Raw genomic sequence first — 22,793 nt, forward strand, 5'->3', positions numbered from 1 at the left:
CACAGTGGGAGCTCATCCCGGCCTGACTGGGGCTCTGGTCAGTGCTCCCAACTACTAGGCTCTATCTACAGGGCCAGGAGATTCCCTAACAAAACCCATTAGCGACCCTCCTTTTAGGTCCAAGCATAGAAGGAGCTAGCGGTGTAGCTCTGTGTGGCAATGACAAACGGCATCCTAATGAACAAGTCAGCCACAAACAGAGGAGGAAACTTGAAACGAGCAAGGGAGAAGGCAGTTACTTCTCTGAAGAACAGAAGTGCATTTTCCATGTGGCAAACCTAGGAGTATTTATATGACACAGACAGCTATCAAAGGCTCATATTCATGGTCTTCTCCGCTCTCTTTCTTTTATACAAATATTTGTGAAACACCATAAAGAGCAGTTAACATTACATCAGGGTGCTCAGATAGAGAGGACAAGGTGCCACACTTCCGGCAGGGGCAAGTACCATGTTCATTTACAATGATGATTAACTAAAAAGACAAGTAGGTAAAACCCCAAAGAGTCAAAGAAACTAAAAGCAAAGAATAAGAAAGAGAAGAAACCGGTCACCAAATTCTTATACACGATACTTTAAACAAAAACCAAAGAATGAACAAATAAACAAACAAACAAGCCAGGATCGGAGCAAACAGAATCAAAAGATTCTTGCTGTCTGGTAGAAATAAAAAATATATACACGAGGTCCCTGAAAAGAGGTGGGCTTCTCTTCCTGCCAAGAAACAAAACAAAGATTCGGCAGCAGTAGAGGCAGAATTAGGTCAATTTAAAGGACCACTCTCCCCTTTGCATGCCCTAAACGTTGTTGCAACAAAGCAAGGCACAGGGACGCGGACAGTCTAGTTATTCCAACCACAGTACACTCTTACTGCTTTGGTTTTAGAAACTTCTCATCTCCAGAGAGCCATGCTTCATTCTCTACATTTGTTAATGTTAATTTTACAATTCTACTACGGATTGTCCGACAGGCTGGCTCTACGGCAGCACCCGAAACAGGCCCAGTGCTGTGCACTTTTCAAAGCACTTTCCTAGACACTGTGATATCAAACAGGTTCCTCCAGCACGTATCACAGGAGGCTGCTAGAGAATAGGATATTTTTAAGACCCTTAAACATAATGCACTGTAACACTATACGAAAAAATATGTACTAATAGCCACCCCCAATCCCCCCCCGGCCAAAAAATCACTCCAGCACCATTCTCAGGGCCTTTATCAGGAGACCGCTTAGCATGTATCCATATTTTAACAGTTGTAATTCTTTTCAGCACTATTTTATGTGAAGCAAGGAAGATATGGCCGTGGCAAAGTAATACACACAACTCCCCTGTTCGTGTAATCTATCCTAGTTTAAAATTCTTTAAGCAGGGGATCCCTCGGTGGCTCAGCGGTTAAGCGCTGCCCTTCAGCCCAGGGCGTGATCCTGGAGACCTGTGATTGAGTCCCGCATCGGGCTCCCTGCATGCAGCCTGCTTCTCCCTCTGCCTCTCTCTCTCTTTCTCTCTCTCTCTCGTGAATATATAAATAAAATCTTAAAAAATAATAAAATAAAATATTCTTTAAGCAGAATCAAATTCTAAACAAAGAAAGCCTAAATGGATTTCAATCCAAAGTAGATTCCAAAGCCTGCTGTTAAAATCACTATCTGGCAAATGCTCTAAGATCCCTTGCCTGATCTTCTGCAGCTCCTGAACCTAAATTTGGAATGCAGACCTAGGGTAACGGGTGGAGGGAGGCGGGTGGCAACGGACAGATTAGCACCACTGCAAGTCCAGTTATCAACCTCAGCTGTAGTCTGATAATGCTGCTCATTTTCTTCAGCTCTGCCCCGCTCTCCGAGAACACCCCTTCCTAGCTTCTACATGCCCTGAAACCAGGCTCCCTCCAACGCCAACTCATTCTCCCCAGAAAGCCTATTTTTTTGTTTTGTTTTGTTTTTTTGAAAACCTCCTTTTATACTCTTCAGGAAAGTGGGAACCAACAGACAAATTTCAACTTCTCCCTCCAGGTCTGCAAACCTGCCTGCCTGCCTCTAGATGTCCTATTTTATGGGAAGAGACGCTTTTCCTCCTACCAAACCTAATCCTCCACTTGTGTTGAGAGCTCCGTTTCTTTCCAGAGACAGCGCTTTATCGGCCGTTTCCACTCTCCTGTATCTGTATCAGGTTCACCTTCTTAACTGGGTCTTTTCTACCAGCAGCCACACTGGCTCCACTCCAATAGTTCTCGGACTTTAGATCGCAAAGCCAAGGAAATTTTAACTGTGGGGAAGAGGTTACCAATACGGGCTGCCAATTTTTTTTATTTTCTGAGCACATACAATAAAAACCCTACCAACTTCTACTATCATTTACTAAAATAAAAGGGCACTTTCACACGAAAAGAAAATTAGAGATTATGTAAATAGACATCCCTCATCATACTTCACGCCTATCTGCTCTTTCCTTGAGTTCTACAAGGATATGCTGGATTTTCTCCTAATGGGACATTTTTCCCTAGTGGGAGACCTACTGTTCTAGCCTTTTATTATATTTTTTTAAGATTTTATTTATTTATTCATGAGACACAGAGAAAGAGAAGCAGAGACACAGGCAGAGGGAGAAGCGGGCTCCCTGCAGGGAGCCCGACGTGGGACTCGATCCCGAGACCCCCGGGGTCATGCCCTGAGCCCCAAGGCAGATACTCAACCACTGAGCCACCCAGGTGCCCCCTATCCTACTTTTATTTTTTTTTTTAATTTTTATTTATTATTTATGATAGTCACACACACACAGAGAGAGAGAGAGAGAGAGGCAGAGACACAGGCAGAGGGAGAAGCAGGCTCCATGCACCGGGAGCCCGACATGGGATTCGATCCCGGGTCTCCAGGATCGCGCCCTGGGCCAAAGGCAGGCGCCAAACCGTTGCGCCACCCAGGGATCCCCCTATCCTACTTTTAAAATGGGAGTTCCTTAAGGTTCCTTCTCATTCTGCACTGTCTCCTGGAGCAATCTACATGGCTTGACAGTCTCAAATGTACTCTCCCACAGGGACCACTTTCTTAAGGTTTAGGCCTACATCTGATACCCCACATCGCTACTTGGGAATCTCACAAATATGCCAAATGGAAGTTAGTTTTCTCACACTGCCAAGTGCCTACCTATCACCTATTTCCTACCCCATTCATGCTAAGTGAATCTCTGCTAGTTAGGCACAGCAATGTGGCATCTAGAAATCCTTCCCTAGATCATCTTGTAGCTGCTGCCGTGGTCAGTACATGTCAGATGGGTTTCTAGGAAACTCGTCTGACTTAGGTATCCCTCCTCCTTTTCTTCTTCCACTTTGACCACACAAGTGAGGCTAAAGTGAACAGTTACCTTGCAACTGTAAGGGGACAGGCAGGAGGCCTAACGTCAACACACTAAGGGTGGCTGGAGCCTAAGTATATCTTATTGCTGGCACACTTCCTGGATTTTCTACCCCGACTTTTTTTTTTTTTTTTACGATAGTCACAGAGAGAGAGAGAGAGAGAGAGAGAGAGAGAGAGGCAGAGACACAGGCAGAGGGAGAAGCAGGCTCCATGCACCGGGAGCCCGACGTGGGATTCAATTCCGGGTCTCCAGGATCGTGCCCTGAGCCAAAGGCAGGCGCCAAACCGCTGTGCCACCCAGGGATCCCAACCCCGACTTGTTATATTAGAAAAATAACCCCATTCATCTAAGTCCCTATTAATGATCCTCTTGGTATCTATTTAGTCAAATATACCCTTTAATTGTTAAACAATCAAAATTAATTTCTCCCCGTACTCCCAAGGTTTGCTTCTCCGATGTTCTCCATCTTAGAAATGCAGCTCCATCTCCCCTATCACTTATACTAACACCTGGTTGTCCACTTGACATCTCCTCCTTTTCACCCACCAAATGCTACCACTCGGTGCTGCCAACTGCATCTCCTGTATGCGTCTCCTGCTCACTTTTCTCATGTCTATTTTCCTATTCTAAGCCACTATCACGTCCCACCTGAGGCCCAGAACTTCGACTTTTGTCTGCCTCTGATCAATTGCCCACAAAGCAGGGTTTTAAAGACAAATCATGTCATTCCCCTTCTTAGAAGCCCTAAAGTTTCCCATTGCATTTTACATAGTCCAAAACTCTTAATGTGGTATGTAAGATCCTATGTAAATTATTTCCCAAACTGTGTTCAGGGGACTATCTGCAGCAGAAGCACCTGGGGTGCTTGTTTAAAAATGTAGATGCTTAAACCAATCTCTGAGGTTGTGCCCTAGGATTCTGTACCTTAAAGTTAGGACACAGTACCCTATATCATGTGATCTTGCCAATCTCCATTCACTTTGCCTCACTCTTCTATCATTTTTGCTTTCTTTCACTTTCACAAATGAGCTCCTTCTTGTCCCTCCAAGGCAGACTGTCCTATAATCCTCACCCTTCCTCTAACTCATGCAAAACTTAAGTATCACCTTTGAGGAAAAACCAACCATACCTATTCATCCAGACAAAATGAAGTCTTTTGCTATACCCTCTGCTGGCACTTTGTACTTTTCTATCATTTATTATATTTGTGTATTTCTTAAATAAAACATTAGAAGTTTTACTGAAGACCAGTGTGCATGTTCTTTAACTACACTGTACATTCATCTCATGAAGTCTATTGTATAGGTGTATAAAAAGTGCCATTTGCTATATACCGTCTCACCTCCTTAATAAGCTAAAAAGTTCTAGATCTAAAAAAAAAAAAAAAATCTAGATCTAAATGGGTCAGTTTGAACAAATCACTTATCACCATTTTAGCTATTTTATTAGTTATTCAAGACCTGCATCCCCTTCTAGGTTGCAAACATCAAGGGCTTGATCACTCATTCACTACCACACATCCTAAGCACTCTGCAGTATCTAACAAGTAACAGGAAAGAGACAAATAAATATTGGTTGAAGAAGTACTTAGTGAATGAACAATAGGATAATGCTAAAGCTAATTTTTATAAAATCTGAACTACTCCATCAATTTAAATTTACTAAATATCTTAAACTAATTGTGTGCTGCTTAAACAAAAACCTGTAAAATATGGAGAGACAACTAGTTCTTAGTAGGAAAAAAGCAAAAAAAAAAAAAAAAAAAAAAAGGAAAAGTTACACATCTGCACTTAAATAGCGGGATCTATTAGACATATTGGTAGGCGAGCTATATGTACTACCTGAAGTGAAGAGAAAAAAAACTCACACAAGAGGAAAATAAAATTCTTGGTATTATAAATGAAAAGCTGTTAACTAATTAAACTGGGGCTAATAATAATTAATTGGAGGCCTAGAAACCAGAACAATCCTGTTACTTTTCTTATAGCCACTTTAGTGGATGAGCAGCATCATATAAAGAAGGAACTATTTGACTACTCTTGTATCCTACTACATTATTATAAAAGCAATATTGGAGGAACAATTTAATTGGAAAATAGGTACGTTTACTACCAGCTTCCCTGAGTAAGGGCATTAGAATTAAGAAGAATTCATTTTTTAGATATAATTTAATAGCAGAATTGTGTTTCTTCATAGTCCAGTACACATGGCATGTTTCTGTGATTTTGTTTCTAACCTTATCATTAAAATAAATCACATATACAAGAACTACAAATGATGGTAGATGAAAATACAAACTGTTTTGTTTTTAATCACTGAATCATTCTAGTCTCAAAATACATTTTACCCTAAAAGTAAGTGAACGAAGAAAAATTCACTTTTGGATGTTAAGGTTCCAGATCATAGAATTCTTCTATGTAAGATTAATGAAAACCCCTACAACTGAGCTTTAAGAAAAGCTTTATGGAGTCACGGTTTACAAAAGTTTTAAAATTAAGGTTAGCTGACAGACATTTAGAGGAGACACACAAAAAGATTTAAAACGATTTAAAAATGAATCTTACAAGTTTTAAAGAGTTACAACAAACATCAGCTTTTAATGCTAATATAGCAATTTATATTTAGTGCTGTAGAAATATACAATGAGGAAACTTTTTAAATAATGAAAAGCACTTATAAGAAAGCTAAATTAAAAAACGATTTCACTGTAGTATTTAGGGCTGATCTGTTATCTGCTGTGGTTAAGTAATATTGGACTTAACTTTCCCACTTACACAAACATTTTAGAATAAATGTGCTGTCTGCTGAAAGCCTCCCCCCGTCCCCGCCAATAATAACCTCCCATCACAAAAGTATCTTTGGAGATAGAAAGTTCTTCTCTATGAATGAAATAAATACATGCACATATGACGATCATAGGATACTGGGGACGTGTGATGGAGACATTGCCTGTATTACATACAATGAAAATTGAAATTATTACAGGATAACCTTGTTTGATATGAAATTCCCCTTTTTGTTCTAGCAAAGCACTCTGAAACTGTTATTGTCCTTACGTTCTCATGGAATATCCCAATTTTATTAACAAGGAGACAAAAGTTGCTCCACTTACATCTTGCAATGGGAAATAATATAGTCTATGGTCAAAACAATGAGCTCTGGAAGCAAAACTGTCTGGGTACAAATCCTAATGCTATAGATATAAAAGTTCTGTGACTTTAGGGAACTTACAAGATCTATACAGATCTATAGAGGTAATAATAGTTCCTACTTAGGCTTTAGAAGGATTAAAAAAATTCTCAAAGCACTGCACTGGTTAAAAGTCATGCTATTCAAGATTTGATGTTGTCAGGTTTTTGCTGGTGGTGTATTGGGCAGGTACAGTTGCTAGAGCAGACTGAAATTACTGATACTGAAAGCAAAAGGGGAAGTCTACAGAAAACTGCAGGATCTGAGCAAACAGATTATCTAAATTTTGGCCCACAATTTGGAGGACTCATCACTGTATATTCAGTCTTAATCGGTTAAACTTCTTGTGATAAGGGACTGAGACAGGAACTCTAGACTTCCAAGGTCTCTGGCAGCAGGTATAAATGAGACATCCTTTTTAAAATCACTGCCAATTTTAGGAACAAATGGTAACTTCAAGCCTGCGATTAAGACTGTTTACAGACTAACCATTACTGTCCTATGTTAAAATGAATGAGAATGGTACATGTTCCTGAAGCCAATTTTACCCCAACTCTGGAGAAAAAGTCACAGAACTTGTAGTAAATACTATGTTCTAAAAAATAATAAAGTAGGTAACAGAGAAGAAAATTTATATGCATTTTTAAGTTAGAAAACAAGAATCAGAAGTTCATGCCAGAAAAAAAAAACTTCATGCCTTGTATCACATTAGGTTTCTATGTCCCCAACTTTCCAGTATTCACTGATCCTATTTAAGTCCAAACAACACTAGGTAAACCACAAGTTTCAATCTATTAAGAACTTTTGCAGAAGATTGTAAATTCCTTTTTTTTTTAAGATTGCAAATTCCTGACTAAAAAAAAATTCTAAAATTCATGACAGCAATGAATGGGAATTTTTGCAAAGCAAACACTACAAAACTCAAGAGGCAAACATAGCAACAGCCCTTTATCCAGAGTCCCTAAATATGAGGTAAATGCACTAATACATGACAAAGCCCAAAACATAAGGAATACCAAACAAATAGCAGTGCTGATTCTGTGGCAGACATATATGGTGGATGTAAAATAAAATTGCACAACAGAGACAAAATAAAAATTAAAGCTTCTCAAGTTTTTATTACTTGGCTAAAAACAGCAAGTTAGTTTTCTTTCTCCTTTGTTTCTCCTTCAGGTGAAAAAAAAATCATACATACTATTATTAAAAAGTTTTGTTTTAATATCCTGTTTTAGTTGAAACACTTCACAAACCCATCAATAGAAAGTTAAGCTTTACTTCCCCACCTCCTAAAACCATTCTCTAAAGTTTCTCTTTCAGGTAAAAAGAAGAGACATTAATGCAGGAATATTTTATTGGAATGATTTAAAAGGGTTATTAGTATTAGTCATCGTAGAATTTTAACAAATCACTTGTTCTATAATTTCATCAAGAGATGTTAATAAACTTTCATTGTTCAAAAACTATAACATTCATTTCAATTAGAAGTAGAAACATTATTTAGTTCATTTCTTTATTTATATTATAAATCTTGTGCATAGACCTGGACACACAGATGTATGCATTCAAAGTTGAAGGTAAAATAATAAATTACCAACAAACTTTATTATAATGAAAAAAGTTTGAATTTTAACACTTATGTTTTTAACTTTTTAAAGAAAGTAACCCTAGAATAGCAAATGTTAACAAGATTTGGAAATGAACATATCAGCAATACAAAGGCTTGAAATGAAACCCCATTTTTATGAGTAACTTTGAAGTAATTTTTATGTCACCTCATTTTCAGCCAAAAATGAGTTATGAGGGAAAAAAGCTTAAAAAAGAATACTTGAAATTAATATACTTTGAATTTTTCAATTAGGATCTTTAATTGTGACTATGCAAAAGAACAAAGCAACAAAATGTTGATGGAGTCCAATGAATAATTTATACCATGGTTTTATACAACATAATTAATCTCATTTAATGGAATTAAATGAATCCCTCAAAGGATAATTTGTAATAATTGCCCCTTAGTGATGATTTGTGAAAGGCACATACAAAATCATGAAAACTAGTAATTAGAAAGAGAAGTTTAACGAAAGGCTAACAGTTATCATTTCAATTTTATTTTTTCAATGGAATGGTCCAAATATGAATAGTTATACTAGTATAACTGATGGGAGTACTTCAAGGCCATTCTACTTTAGTAAGTATAATGTGAAAACAAGCAGATTATACTCAGTAAGAGCCAGTCTCCTAAAAGTTCAGGTTTTTATCTACATAAACTTGTGGGAAAAAGAGCTACCTATTAGCCAAGTTTAAATTTTGGGAAGAAACTCATACTTTTTTTAAAATAATATTTTAAGTTGTAACATTTCTAAGTCAACAAAGGCTTTTAAAAAGTAATGCTTTTCAAGAACAGCAATATTAAGTTTCCTTTAAAAAATCAATCAATCCAGAACTATGAAATGGAAAATAGTGCTAAGGACAATATACATGATAGAATAATATATTACACTGACAAATGAGGTGCCTTGTTCTGAAGCCACCCAGAGATCCCAATATGTAAACTAAAAATAAAGGAAATAAGCTAGATATTTTGTATAGTATGTGCTGAGAAAAGCTAATTTGCAGAGAAAAAGATTTTTTCTTCTAGAAAACATTTGTTTAGAACTCCCATAACCTTTTGCTTATTTGACCTTTTTACTTATATATATAACCTAACCCCAAAGGAACTTATTTTAAAAAGCAAATGGTGCAACATCTATATTTAGAACCACATTTTTGCTACACTTACTTTTCTTTCAAAGGTTCCAGGGTAATGTTTTATATTTAGAATTGTAACATTCACTTCTAACTTTACTAGTCTTTATAAATTGTGGCATAAGACTGTTTACTAGAAAAATACAATTAAGTTGTTTTAACAAACACTGATGGGACAATCAGTTTGCCAAATAACTTAGTCATTTTAACTATTGCCAATTATGCTTTTCATTAGAAATAACCAATAAACAAACGGCTGTCATAACAAAACACAAAACAGACCAAACTCCATGAAGACAGAGAAAAAAAATATTCTACATATGTCAACTGAGAAAGCAAGGTGCTAAGAAATCTGGAAAAGGGGGTTGACTGAAGTCGGAGTTTGCACCAGATAAACTTTAGGATTTATTTAACTTTCAAGCACAGTTATGGGATTCTTATTTACATTATTTCTTAGAGAGCTTGCTTACGTGCAACTGGGGGAAGGACAGGGGGTAGGAGAGAGAGAATCTTAAGCAGGCTCTATGCCCTGGGTAGAGCTGACCTTGGGGCTTGATCTCATGACCCTGAGATCATGACACCAGAGCCGAAATCAAGAGTTGGACACAACTGAGTCACCCTGGTGCCCCTCAATCATCAAATTCTAAAAAATTATGAGATTATGATAAATGAAAGAACATCAAAGATCTAGAAAGGCTGAACTATGTTTTAAAAATAAAAAATTCTTCAGCTGTTTAGAGAATATGAACTAGAACTGTAACTCAGGGTTCCAAAGTGGAATTACGGGACAGAGATTTAAAATTACCAGACATGTTAATATGGAAACAAATCTAAAACTGTTTAAGAACTTTTCCTTTTAAAAGTTAAGCCTTCCAGGGACATCTGGGTGGCTCAGTCAGTGAAGTGCCTGCCTTCGGCTCAGGTCCTGATCCCAGGGTCCTGGGATGGAGCCCTGTATCAGATTCTGCACCTGCTAGGAGCCGCTTCTCCTTCTCTCTCTGCCTGCCACGTCCTGATTGTGCACTTGCTCGCTCTGTCAAATAAATAAAATCTTGAAAAAGAAAAAGAAAAAGAAAAAGAAAAAGAAAAAGAAAAAGAAAAAGAAAGAAAGAAAGAAAGGGAAAATGCTAAGCCTTCTTGACAGATAATTTCAATCATCTGGGGTATTAGCATTGGAAGTATTTCAGAAGGTAAATAATGAAAAAAAACCAATTATTTTTAATAATACCATGTCCAGAAAACTCACATCCTCAGATATTAAAATTTGGCTTAAAAACAGATATACCAAGTCGTCCTTTATCACTGAGATTTAACTAAATATTTCTGAGTTAGTAAATGAGATTTAGAGTTGAAAATCTAATAACAGTGTTATGAGATCAATTGCCAAAACTTGTCATTTCATTACTTTTTCTTGTGAGCCTCCAAACCGAACTGTATCATCACAGCATTTGGCACCAAGAATCATAATTTGTTCTTTTTTTTTTACCCCATACACAACAGTTCTCAATAAAAATTTATGCAAAAAATACCAGACACCACCAAAAAAGGCAGTACACTCAAGTGCTATTTTCTATCACTCATTTTAGTTAAAGGTTAATCTAATTGATTAGAAAGCCATTATAAAAGTTTAATCAACAAAGACTTTATACATTTGGCATATTTTATTTTTTAAAGATTTTATTTGTTTATTCATGAGAGACACAGAGAGAGAGAAGCAGAGAGACAGGCAGAGGGAGAAGCAGGCTCCATGCAGGGAGCCCGACGTGGGACTCGATCCCAGGACTCCAGGATCACGCCCTGGGCTGAGGGCAGGTGCTACACTGCTGAGCCACCCAGGGGTCCCCCATTTTGCTGATCTTAAAAATCTCTACAGCTACAACTTATAAAGACCACTAAAGTGGATCTACAATCTACAAAACAAATGGTAAAGTAAGCCTTAAAATTAATAACCTTTCATATTTCAAAATATAAAGAACATTTTAAAATTACAGTATAATAGAATCACTTCATTAAAGATTTATGATCATTCTCCTTAACATCTTCTATTTTTATTTTTTATTTTTTTTAACATCTTCTATTTAAAAAGTAAGTACTTTCTATTATTTAAATAATAATAGAAAAGTACCTTTTCTATTATTATTTAAAGACCCTTTAATGTCATTTTTGCCAGCTGTTTTATGTTGCACAGATTTTGCTCTAGATGCCTTTATTTTTATTATTTTTAAAATATTTTATTTATTTATTCGAGAGAGACACACAGAGAGGCAGAGAAACAGGCAGAGGAAGAAGCAGGCTTGGGACTCGATCCCGGAACTGGGATCACACCCTGAGCTGAGGGCAGACGCTCAACCACTGAGCCATCCAGGCGTCCCTCTAAGATGCCTTTTATAGTAGTTTTAAAAACTAAAGTAAAAGAGACTAAGTAGAACTCTAAATTTCTTCAGGTCTGTATGGAATTCGCTTTGATAAACTACTTGGGCAGGGGAAGAGAGAAGAGGAGTAACAGAACCTCTCCCAGTCCAATTAAATTCCTTCCATTTCTATCTGTGTAAGAAACAAATGTTTTTAACTATGCTACAATATGAAATAAAAGTGGTTGAACTTATTAGTTTATTTGGATATATTTCCCTGTTTTATTTTGCCTTTGAGCTCCATGACAGAGAATGCAAAATACACTAAGGTAAAAGTCTCTTCTGAAATCTAGGTGAAAACTGAAGGACAGGTCACGATGCATCATAGCAGCTGTATCTCCAACAGCTGGCTTTGGTTTTATTATACAATGTAAACATAACATTTACTATAAAATAGTAAAGGAACTAGGCAGAAATCATGCTACCTTTTTTTAAAAATTACATTCTAGAATTTAAGAGTAGTTAGAACAAACACCCACATTTTCACAAGAGAATAGCAAAGCACATTCTTAAAAAATAAAAATTGTGCAGTTTTTGGAATAAATCTATTCCATAAGGTGTTGAAAATGAGTACATTACTTTCAGTTGAATATAATCCTTCCATGTAAAAAATTTTGGAGACTGCCTTAAATTCAACTTCCACATGAAATTTATAGTTCTTGCTTTGCCTCTTACAGAGTTTCCCAATACTGTTACCCCCTTGCCCTGACAGTGCAGGTAGTGAATGGGCACAACAAAAGGAATCACAATCTTTTAGAGTTAAATTGAACAAGGGAAATATGTTATATTTTATAAATTGTGGGGGCAGCAAAAACGTTAAGAGTTCTATGAAAAAAATAAAAAATAAATTAAAAAGAGTTCTTCTATGACAAAACTTGGGATAGGAATGAAGCAACGAACCATTGATACATAAGACACTATGTGTAAAGAACTGCTGCTAATTTTCAGAAGATGGATGGACTGATAAATGGTTGGATGGATAGACAGACATATACAGATATATATATACTTACAAACATACACATGTAACACCCACACATTATACATAAATTACCAGGATATAGATCGGTATCTATCAGTGTTTCTTTCCACATTACATGCATGCCTATAAAACTCTACACTGTCAGACCAAGATCACCAAGCTCTTTTGAGTCACCTCTCCCTTTGCTTTAAATGGATTAAAAATAGTAACAAAAAATTCCAACTGTATCTTTAAAAGTAAGCAATCATTACATATTGAATATATTATGACACTTGAACTCCTTATTTACTAGTCCCCAAAGAATTTTATCAAAAATCCCACAAATACAAATTCTTATAAACAATGGTATTTCCCCTTCAAATAGTTTTAAAATTCTCTAATATATTTGGGATATCTCTGGATGCAAATGATAGATCTGATCAAATAGAAATATTTAAAGTGCAGTTGACCTTGAACAATGTTGGGGTGGAAAAGTGCAGCTGACCCTGAACAATTTGTGGTGGGAACTAGGGATACCAGCTCTTTGTGTAGTTGAAAATCTGCACATAATTTTTGACTCCCCCAAAACTTAACTACTAACAGCCTACACTGACCAAGAATATAAGCAGTACACTAAAACATACATAGTGCACTAGGAAAATAAAAGGTCATTAAGAAAATCATAAGGAAAATAAAATACATTACAGCACTGGCCTAAAATTAAGTTATATAAGTGGTCTCATGCAGTTCGACCCTGTGTTTGAGAGTCAACTGTACTATATTTGACCAACTATGCTGTGTAAATATACAGAAGAACTAAGTTCCTTCTGAAAAATTCCTTAAAAATGAATTAAATTCCTTAAATCCTTAAATTCCTTAAAAAGTAGTTAAGGTAAATTTCTATATTATAGTTCTTGCACTCAACATTAACTCTGTGAATGACAATTTTAAAGTAGTAGTATGATTGATACTCTTCGTTTTATTTAGCAATATTTTTTCCTATGCTGGACAACAGATAGTTGAGAGTCCATTAAAATCAGTGATACTCTTCCTCAGAAAGCAGAAACAGTAAATAGGGTATACTTTTTTTTTATGTTGTCAAATGGAACAACACCCCAAAAAAATTTGGGAGGAAAGTCTTTATTCAAATAATTCTAGTACATCCAACAGGAAAGCGCAACCTATCCCTCAAAAAACCCCACCAACTCTACTTTGCTTAAAAAAAAAAAAAAAAAAAAAAAAATCAAACAAAGCCCTTGAGTATTTCTAATATCTCAACAGCCTCAGAATTAAAAATATAAAGCATTTTAATAGTATCTTCATAAAAGATTTTAATGCTAAAATTCCAAATACTTGTTTTATATTTAAAATGCCAGAGTTGCTTTCATCAAAAAAACAAAACAAAACAAAACAAAACAAAAAAAAACAATAAAATCAGCTTAAAATAAATTTATTGTACAATACAAAAAGTAGGCATACTGGAAAATAAAAGGTACATTTTTAAATATACAAAGCAAATGAAAGAAAGCTAAATAACACAAATGTTTTAATCCAAACACTAAGGATAAAATGCACAACATTTATGCTAAAAATAAAGTAATTCAGGAAGGATATGCATTTCAAATGAAATGTTAATAATGAAAATAAAAAAAGAAAAACAGATGTGCTAACTCCTAAATGCTTGAATATCAAGAATCAGTAATGGCATGAAATGTTAAATCCACAATACTGGGTACTTTTCAAGAACTTTATTTGAAAAGGTATTAAAAATACTGAAGGAATCAATTTAAAGAATGTCTTTAAATCTGGCAAAGATTTTTCTTCCTTTTTTTTTTTTTTTTAAAGTAAAGTTTGGAGGCCTATTCACAGTACCTTCCCCCTTCTTCCATATGGATACCCTCCTACAAAATTTCTGGACGCTCATCCTTCACAAGATTCTATACACACAGGTTAGGTTAATACTACTTTACTGTTAAGTGTGCATTTGCTCTTTACCAACAGAAGTACCATAAATTAACAACATAATTTTGAAATCTATACATATGGACACAATGGGAAACATTAAATTTTCATTTTATGAAGTAAAACCACTCTCCAAATGAAATAGTAAAATTTAACACTTTAGAGCATAGAGGAAAAATAAAGCCTTTTTTCTGATCTATCAATTAAGACATTCCCCAAACTGCAAATGGCTCTGGTGGAAGTCACAGTACAAATGATACTGTTTAAAGGTGTTGGAGAAACAAGCAAGGCCTTCAAAAAAAAAAAAAAAAACACTGCTCTATAAATGGCCAAACCAGAAGCATCCAGTGAGATATGCATTTGTACATTAGAGATATATTCAAGTAACCATAAAATCCTTGAAAAAATCCTCTAAAACTTAACATATATTTAAATATTTAAATTTAATACTTAACTTAGCCCAAAAAGCTTTTAACCAACACCTTTGGAAGGGAACTTCTTTTTCTAATGTCATAGTCCCCAAACACCAGACATCATATGATCAAGTTTTCTGTATATTTGCAACAGTATCTAAATTACTCAGTGAAACCTTTTTTACTACATTATTTACTTTCATAGATGTTATCTATCACATTATTTGCCATGACACTTAAAAACTATCAAGTTCTCCTTCTAGACCATCACTGCCCTCCAAAATCTGTTAAGTTTAAAAATAAATAAAATAGAAACAAAAACTCCTTGCAGCTATGATAAAGAAATTGTGGGGAAAAAGCAGAGATATCTGGAAGACGGAAGAAGTGTGAATAGGTCCTACAGAATTTTACAATCACTTTGCCAAGACAAACTTTAAACATTGTAAATTATTCAAAATAATCCTTCTTTTAAAAACAAGTTTTGATTCTCAATATTGCATTTTTATAACCAAAAGGATTCAGATCTAACATTTTAGTAGCTTACTTACTACTATCAGACTGAATTCATTTAAGTACTCTAAGAGTTCAAATAAAGCTAACTTTGAGATGTTATTATAATTTATCATAAAAGATTAGCATTTGTGAAATTATGATAATAAAAATATTAAAAGCTAAAACCCAAGATTTCACCATTCATACTTAAATATAACATAGAAAAAGTAATGTGGATAATACGAAAATAAAATTGTTCAGGTAAACATTTCACTTGAAGACACTCACTGTTGCTCCTTCTGAGTAACCATTATAGCTTTTTAACAGTGAAACGTCATTATCTTACTTCTGAGATTCTTTGGCTGGAATGTTTTAGTAACATAAGACACTCCTGTACATGACAATTTTGACAGAACAAAGAAGAATTGCAAAGTAAAAAAAGCAAAGACATGATTATATTTTAAAGTGTTTCATAAAATTTAAAATGAAGTTTTAAAAATTTAAAGCCAATCTATCACTAAAAAATGGCATAAAATGTAAACCTTAAGCTAATTTTATAATCTACTGCTATATTAAATAATTTGGGATTAATTTTGCCTTTTTAGTTTTGAATTTAGCATTGAAGTAACTTTCTATTGCTCCTATAGACATTATGTCAGTTGTAAAACTGGGAAAGAAAAAACAAAATGTAATGAAACTTATGAGTTCAATGTGTGGGTTTTAGAACCAAAAAATTACATATTTGTTAGTATTTTAAAATGAAGATTGTTAAAATTTTAATTATACCATGAAAAATTTAAAGGAATTTTTCCTTTTTGCATCATTAAAGATAAAGCAAATATGCTTTACTTATTTATAAATACTTTTTTAAAGACCAACAAATCCACTTTTTAATCTATTATCTTTATACAAAGATTAAAAGGAAAAAAAGCTTTATGGCTCCAGCACCCAAGGATGAGAACACAAAAAACTCAAATAAATATTTATAGTATGCAAAAAAGCTAAAGATGTTTGAAAGGTTAAATGAAGAACATTCTGAAACTAGAACCCATTTCTTTAGCTTTTCTCTCCCAGACTTTCCATTCTATATACTACAGTTGTAGAGATGTCCTCATTTGACTCAGGTGACACTTTTTTCCACACTGTCTCTTTTAAAGCAAGTTCTTGTTGGAGACTTTCATAGTCCAATGGTCCAAAGGAATGCTAGTTGTTCAAGCAACATACATAATTTATTAGTGCACTTGAGTGAAGAAAGGTCCAAGCTATAAAACGGTATTTTTCAATGAATGTTATTAAAATCTGTTAACATTTTCACCCACCACCATTTGATGTTTTGTTCCATGTTACTCATGTTGACTCTCATGGAAGTATCTATTCTGTTGGCTTTGCATAATTCTCATATATATTAGAAGTTACTTTGATTGGAACTAACAATAGGAAAATTTTCTTGGTATGCATTAAAAATAATTTCTATTTCTATTAGCTTCAAGTCTAATTAGGTATTTATTACTATAAAACATTTTCTAGATGGGATGTAAAGGAATTTAATTAAAACTCAAAAACAAGTCCTTGTTCCAGTGAATAACTATGAAGACAAAAAAATCTTGTTCCTAAAATTTAAGTCCCAACTCTTAAATATCAGCTCTAAAAAAGCAGGTATATGCAATAATATGAAGCCAAACACACTGATAAACAATATTAGTTTAAAGTAAGAGTATCAAGAATTCTACATTAAACATTTTTTATAGCAAAGTATCTCAACTGTAGTGGCCAATAAAACTTACTATGTGGCTTTCAAAGGTCATTCACTAGTAGTATAATCCTTTTCCATTTATATATCCATCCACATCAAAATAAACTTCAAGACTATAAGCTAACAAATATTAAGAGTAAAAACAAGGCTTTTTTTTTTTTTTTTTTTTTTTGGAATAGCATGTAGCACTTTCTAATGTTTTCTTGGAACAGAATTCTTTTTTTATTTTTTTAACAGAATCAATTCTTAAAAATATCGCTTAAAATAGGAAAATGGGTGGTGGGGAGGGAAACACTGCTGCTAAGCTAACCAGTTGAAATTTAAATGAAACAACAATATCTTTATCACTGTTTCCAGGATAAAAATGTCAACAATTTGTGTACAGTCCTTTGTGATCAGCAAATATATGAGGCCACTAACAAAGTTCTATTCAAACAGGTGAATCTCATGTTCTCTTAGAAAAATCATAATAATCTAAATAAGAATTTTGCTTACCCTTTGATCACCACCTTCTCTTCGAGGATCAAGTTTTTTTGCAAAGTGTCTCAGATTATCATAGTTATGGAAATTACAGAGAGAAACAAGATCCTATAAATAAACAGAACAAGTATAAGAAGTTGTCTCTTCAATGGCTATTGATTTTCATATTAAAAAAGAAATCACACTAATACTAACCTAACCTAACTACTATCTCATGGAAAATACCACTGTATGTTAATAAAGCAGCATGATACATCAAGAAGGGAACTGAAATCAAAACGAGAAGACATGGATAAAATCTTGAGAACACTGCTTACTAGTATGACCCTGGGGGTTACACCACAAATTGTTTAATTTTCATTTCCTATAAAACAGGCACTATACCAACAGGCCATATGAAAGAACTATTCTATCAAATAACCATAAAGCATCACAAAAATAAATATTCTAGTTATAATCTATTGTAATCTATAAGCAATCCAATGTCCTCTAGTTTTTCTAAAATACAAAAAACTGAATAAATCAGAATTTTAATTGAGAAAGTTTTCAGAAAAATTATGGTATTCAATATAGAGTCTAAAAAGTAATAAATGTCCATAAAACCAAAAGCTGAAATATTAGCAAGACTTGGGGAGCAACATAAAATATTGAACTAATCAACAGTAGTAACAATTTTACTTTACCAGTGCTTATGTCCTCAAAAAAAAGACTTTCATGGTAGTTTATGGATAAACATGCATATTAACAATGATATATTAAACTATAATAAATTGTGTTGTGCTTTAAACACCTTTCCAAGTTTAATAACTTTAGTTCAACTTTTGAAAACAAAACTTTTTAAAACCATGACAAGTAAAACATCAGCATTCAACAAATGCGATTTTCTGTGGAAATGAGTATATGGCAGCTATCTGATGAAGCAGTTGAAAGCTACTGGATGAGTAACTGGTAGGTAGGGAGAATGCCAACCATCAAAAGACCACTGAAGTGAGTAAAGAAATAGAATCACTGGATGGTACCACTTACATGACATTATTATACAACATCCACAAAAAACCCACAACTAACATCATACTCTATGGGAAAAAACTTGGGAACTTTTACCCTAAGGTCAAGAACCAGATGTCCACTCTCACTACTTTTATTCTACATAGTACTGGAAGTCCTAGCCACACCAATCAGACAACAAAAGAAATAAAAGGCATACAAACTGGTAAAGAAGAAAATTTTCTCTATTTGCAGATGTCATGATACTATATATAAAAAACCCTAAAGACTCCACCCAAAAACTACTGGAATTGATAAATGAATTCAGTAAAGTCACAGGATACAAAATCAATATAGAGAAATCCAATACATTTCTATACATTAATAATAAACCACAAAGAGAAATTAAGAAAATAATCCCATTTATTTATTTTTGAAAAGATTTTATTTATTTATTCATGAGACACACACACAGAGAGAGAGAGAGAGAGAGAGGCAGAGACACAGGTAGAGAGAAAAGCAGGCTCCTTACAAGGAGCCCAGTGCAGGACTCGATCCCAGGACCCTGGGGTCAACGCCCTGAGCCGAAGGCAGACACTCAACCACGGAGCCACCCAGGCATCCCAACAATCCCATTTATAATTGCACCAAAAATAATAAAATATCTAGTAATAAACTTAACCAACAAGGTGAAAGACCTGTACTTTGAACTATAAAACACTGATGAAAAAATTAAGATGATACAAAGCAATGGAATGGAAGACACTCCATGCTCATGGATTAGAATATTATTAAAATGTCTATACTATCCAAAGCAATCTACAGATTTAATGCAATTTCTATCAAAATACTAAAAGCATTTTTCACAGAACTAGAATAACCCTAAAATTTGTATAAAACCGAAAAGACTCTAAATAGCCAAAGCGATCTTGAAAAAGAAAAAACCAGAGGTATCACAATTCCAGACTTCAAGTTATATTACAAAGCAATAGTAATCAAAACAGAATGGTACAGGCACAAAAACAGACATACAGCAGCATCTGGTTGGCTCAGTCAGTTGAGTATCTGCCTTCAGTTCAGGTCATGATCCCAGAGTCCTGGGATTGAGCCCCACATCAGGCTCTGTGATCATCTGGGAGCCTGCTTCTCCCTCTCCCACTGCCTGCCACTCTCCCTGCTGTGTTCTCTCGCTCTCAAAATAAAATCTTAAAAACATCAACAACAACAAAAACCCAGACATATAGATCAGTGAAACAGAAGAGAAAATCCAGAAATAAACTCACAATTATATGATCAATTAGTCTTTGACAAAGTAGGAAACAACATACAATGGCTGAAAAAGATAGTCTCTTCAAGAAGTGGTGTTGAGAAAACTGGAAAGTTACATGCAGAAGAAATGAAAGTGCACCATTTTCTTACATCATACACAAAACTCAACTTAAAATGGATTAAGGGCCTAAATGTTGAGACCTAAAAACCATAAAAATCCTAGAAGAGATCATAGGCAGTAACTCCTCGGCACTGGCTATAGCCAACATCTTTCTAGGTAGGTCTCCTGAGGCAAGGAAAACAAAAGCAAAAACAAAGTATTGAGACCAAATCAAAATAAAGAGCTTATGCATAGCAAAGGAAACAATCAACCAAACCAAAAAACAACCTATATGGAAGAAGATACTTGCAAATGACATATCTGATAAAGGGTAAGTATCCAAAATTGATACAACTCAACATCCAAAAAACAAATTATCCGATTAATAAATGGATAAAAGACATGAACAGACATTTCTCCAAAGACATGCAGATGGTCAACACATGAGAGTTCAACATCACTCATCATCAGGGTAATGCAAATCAAAACCACTGTTGATGGGAATGCAAACTGGTGCAGCCACTATGGAAAACAGTATGAAGGTTTTTTAAGTTAAAAAAAAAAAAGTTACCCTATGATCCAGTAATTACACAATTTCACATTTACCCAAAAAATATGAAAACACTGATTTGAGGGACATACACCTCTATGTTTGCTGGAGCATTATCTACAATAGCCAAACTATGGAAATAGCTCATGTCCATCAACAGATGAATATATATATATGTATATATACACACATACACACACTCACTCACATATACATATTCACACAATGCAATATTATTCAGCCATAAAAAAGAATGAAATCTTGTCATTTGCTGCAACATGCATGGAGCTAGAGAGTATAATGCTAAGTGAAGTAATAAGCCAGTCAGAAAAAGACAAATACTATATGGTTTCACTCGTATGCGGAATTTAAGAAACAGAATAAATATAGAGGCAAAAAAGAAATAAACCAAATAACAGACTCAGCTACAGAGAACAAACTGCTGGTTACCAGAGGAGAGGTGAGTGGGAGTATGGGTAAAATAAGTGAGGGGGATGATGATGATCAACACTGGGTAATGTAGAGAATTGCTGAGTCACTTATATTGTACACCTGAAACTAATATATCATTATTGTATGTTAACTACATTGGAATTAAATTTAAAACATTGAATCACTGGATGGTTTCATTCTATGACCATTATTTTCATTAAGAAAATATGCTTACATGACAGAAGTGAATTCCCTTAACACTGTTGCCCATCTTATCCAGAGGAGGAGACCAGCACATCATGCCCATGACATTGGGGACAACTAAAAGAATGCCCCCAGCAACTCCAGATTTTGCAGGAAGACCAACCTGAAAATAATTTGAAAAAAAAAAGGATATTGATGTGAATATTTAAAAAAAAAAGAAAAGTTATACCCAATAAGGGAACTTAAACTTACTATGGTTTACATATACACAGTAGAATTCCAACATTACAAATGTACGTATTTTTCGACATGTTTATAATACAATGAATGAGAAAACACTATGGAACGGTTGAGATATATTTGAATATGGAAAAAAAATCTGAAAAGATATACTCTAATATTAAAGTAGATTATATCTCAATTGTGGGGTATGCATGTCTTTATTTTACTCTTTTGGACTATATTTTAAATTCTATAATAAATATGTAATAAAGTATAAAACATTACTTTCAAAAAATATTCTATGACTAGAAAACAATGAGAAATTATAACTTCTTAAAAGATTCTAAAAAAAAGATTCTCTGCATACTGTCAGAGAATTGTCTGAGGAATAGAGAAGATTAATTCAAATTAATCCTCTTCAAAACTTTTAAGTTCACATTATGGAACACTTGACAATAATTATGATAAAAGACAAAATTAGTATCATCAGGACAGTATTCACTAATGGCTTACTAACATTCAGCTACTAAATACCTATTGCTAGAAGTAATTTTGCACAGAATCTAAGAAAGAAAAAAAATCATCTGAATGGGATATACCAATTTATAAGGAATACAAGATACAAGGGACAATGGTATGAATATAATAAACAAAATCTAGACTGTGAGAAACTACAGGATAAATGACCTAGTTTTTTCAACTAAAAATAACAAGTAAAAACATCAAGGGGGAAACCATAGATTTAAAAAATAATAATAAGAGGAGATACAACTATCACAGCATATGGCCCATATTTGCATCCCAAGTCAAGGAAATTATAAAATAATCAATCCGGATCATCTGAACACTAAATTCTTGATGATATTAAAGATTAAGATGTTATCTTTTAAAAAATGTAATAATGCTACTTTTTTTTTTAATTCCTTATTTAGAATTACATATTAAACTATGGCGGGGTGGGGAATAAAGATAAACAATATCGGTCATATAATGATAATTATCGAGGTTGAGTAATGGGTAATGTTAAATGCATTTCTCTATTTTTGCTTTAAAATTTTCAAATAAAATTTTTTTTTGGGACCCTGGGTGGCTCAGTGGTTGAATGTCTGTCTTTGGCTCAGGGCGTGATCCCAGAACTCCAGGATCGAGTCCCACATTGGGCTCCATACTCAGCAGGGAGCCTGCTTTTTTCCCTCTGCCTGTGTCTCTGCCCCTCTCTGTGTGTGTCTCTCATGAATAAATAAATAAAATCTTAAAAAAAAATTTTTTAGGGCATT

At 34.3% G+C, this 22,793-nt stretch overlaps 1 protein-coding gene across 3 annotated transcripts in view; it reads right to left on the bottom strand.

Annotated features, from left to right (window-relative positions):
- GLS (glutaminase) overlaps positions 1-22,793 on the bottom strand; it is a 75,325-nt gene that overhangs the window by 12,155 nt on the left and 40,377 nt on the right. The window contains exons 13-15 of one of the 3 annotated variants that reach the window (XM_072812741.1): positions 21,326-21,457; positions 17,768-17,860; positions 14,087-16,722 (exon numbers count right to left, since the gene is read on the bottom strand). In XM_072812741.1, coding sequence (XP_072668842.1) covers positions 16,576-16,722; positions 17,768-17,860; positions 21,326-21,457 — 372 coding nt within the window. In that variant the 3' untranslated portion in view covers positions 14,087-16,575. Of the gene's footprint in view, positions 1-14,086; positions 16,782-17,767; positions 17,861-21,325; positions 21,458-22,793 lie in introns of those variants that run through there. The other 2 variants (XM_072812742.1, XM_072812739.1) reach the window with 2 other exon arrangements.

Source organism: Canis lupus, chromosome 36 (assembly GCF_048164855.1).
Source record: "Canis lupus baileyi chromosome 36, mCanLup2.hap1, whole genome shotgun sequence".
NCBI lineage: Eukaryota > Metazoa > Chordata > Mammalia > Carnivora > Canidae > Canis > Canis lupus.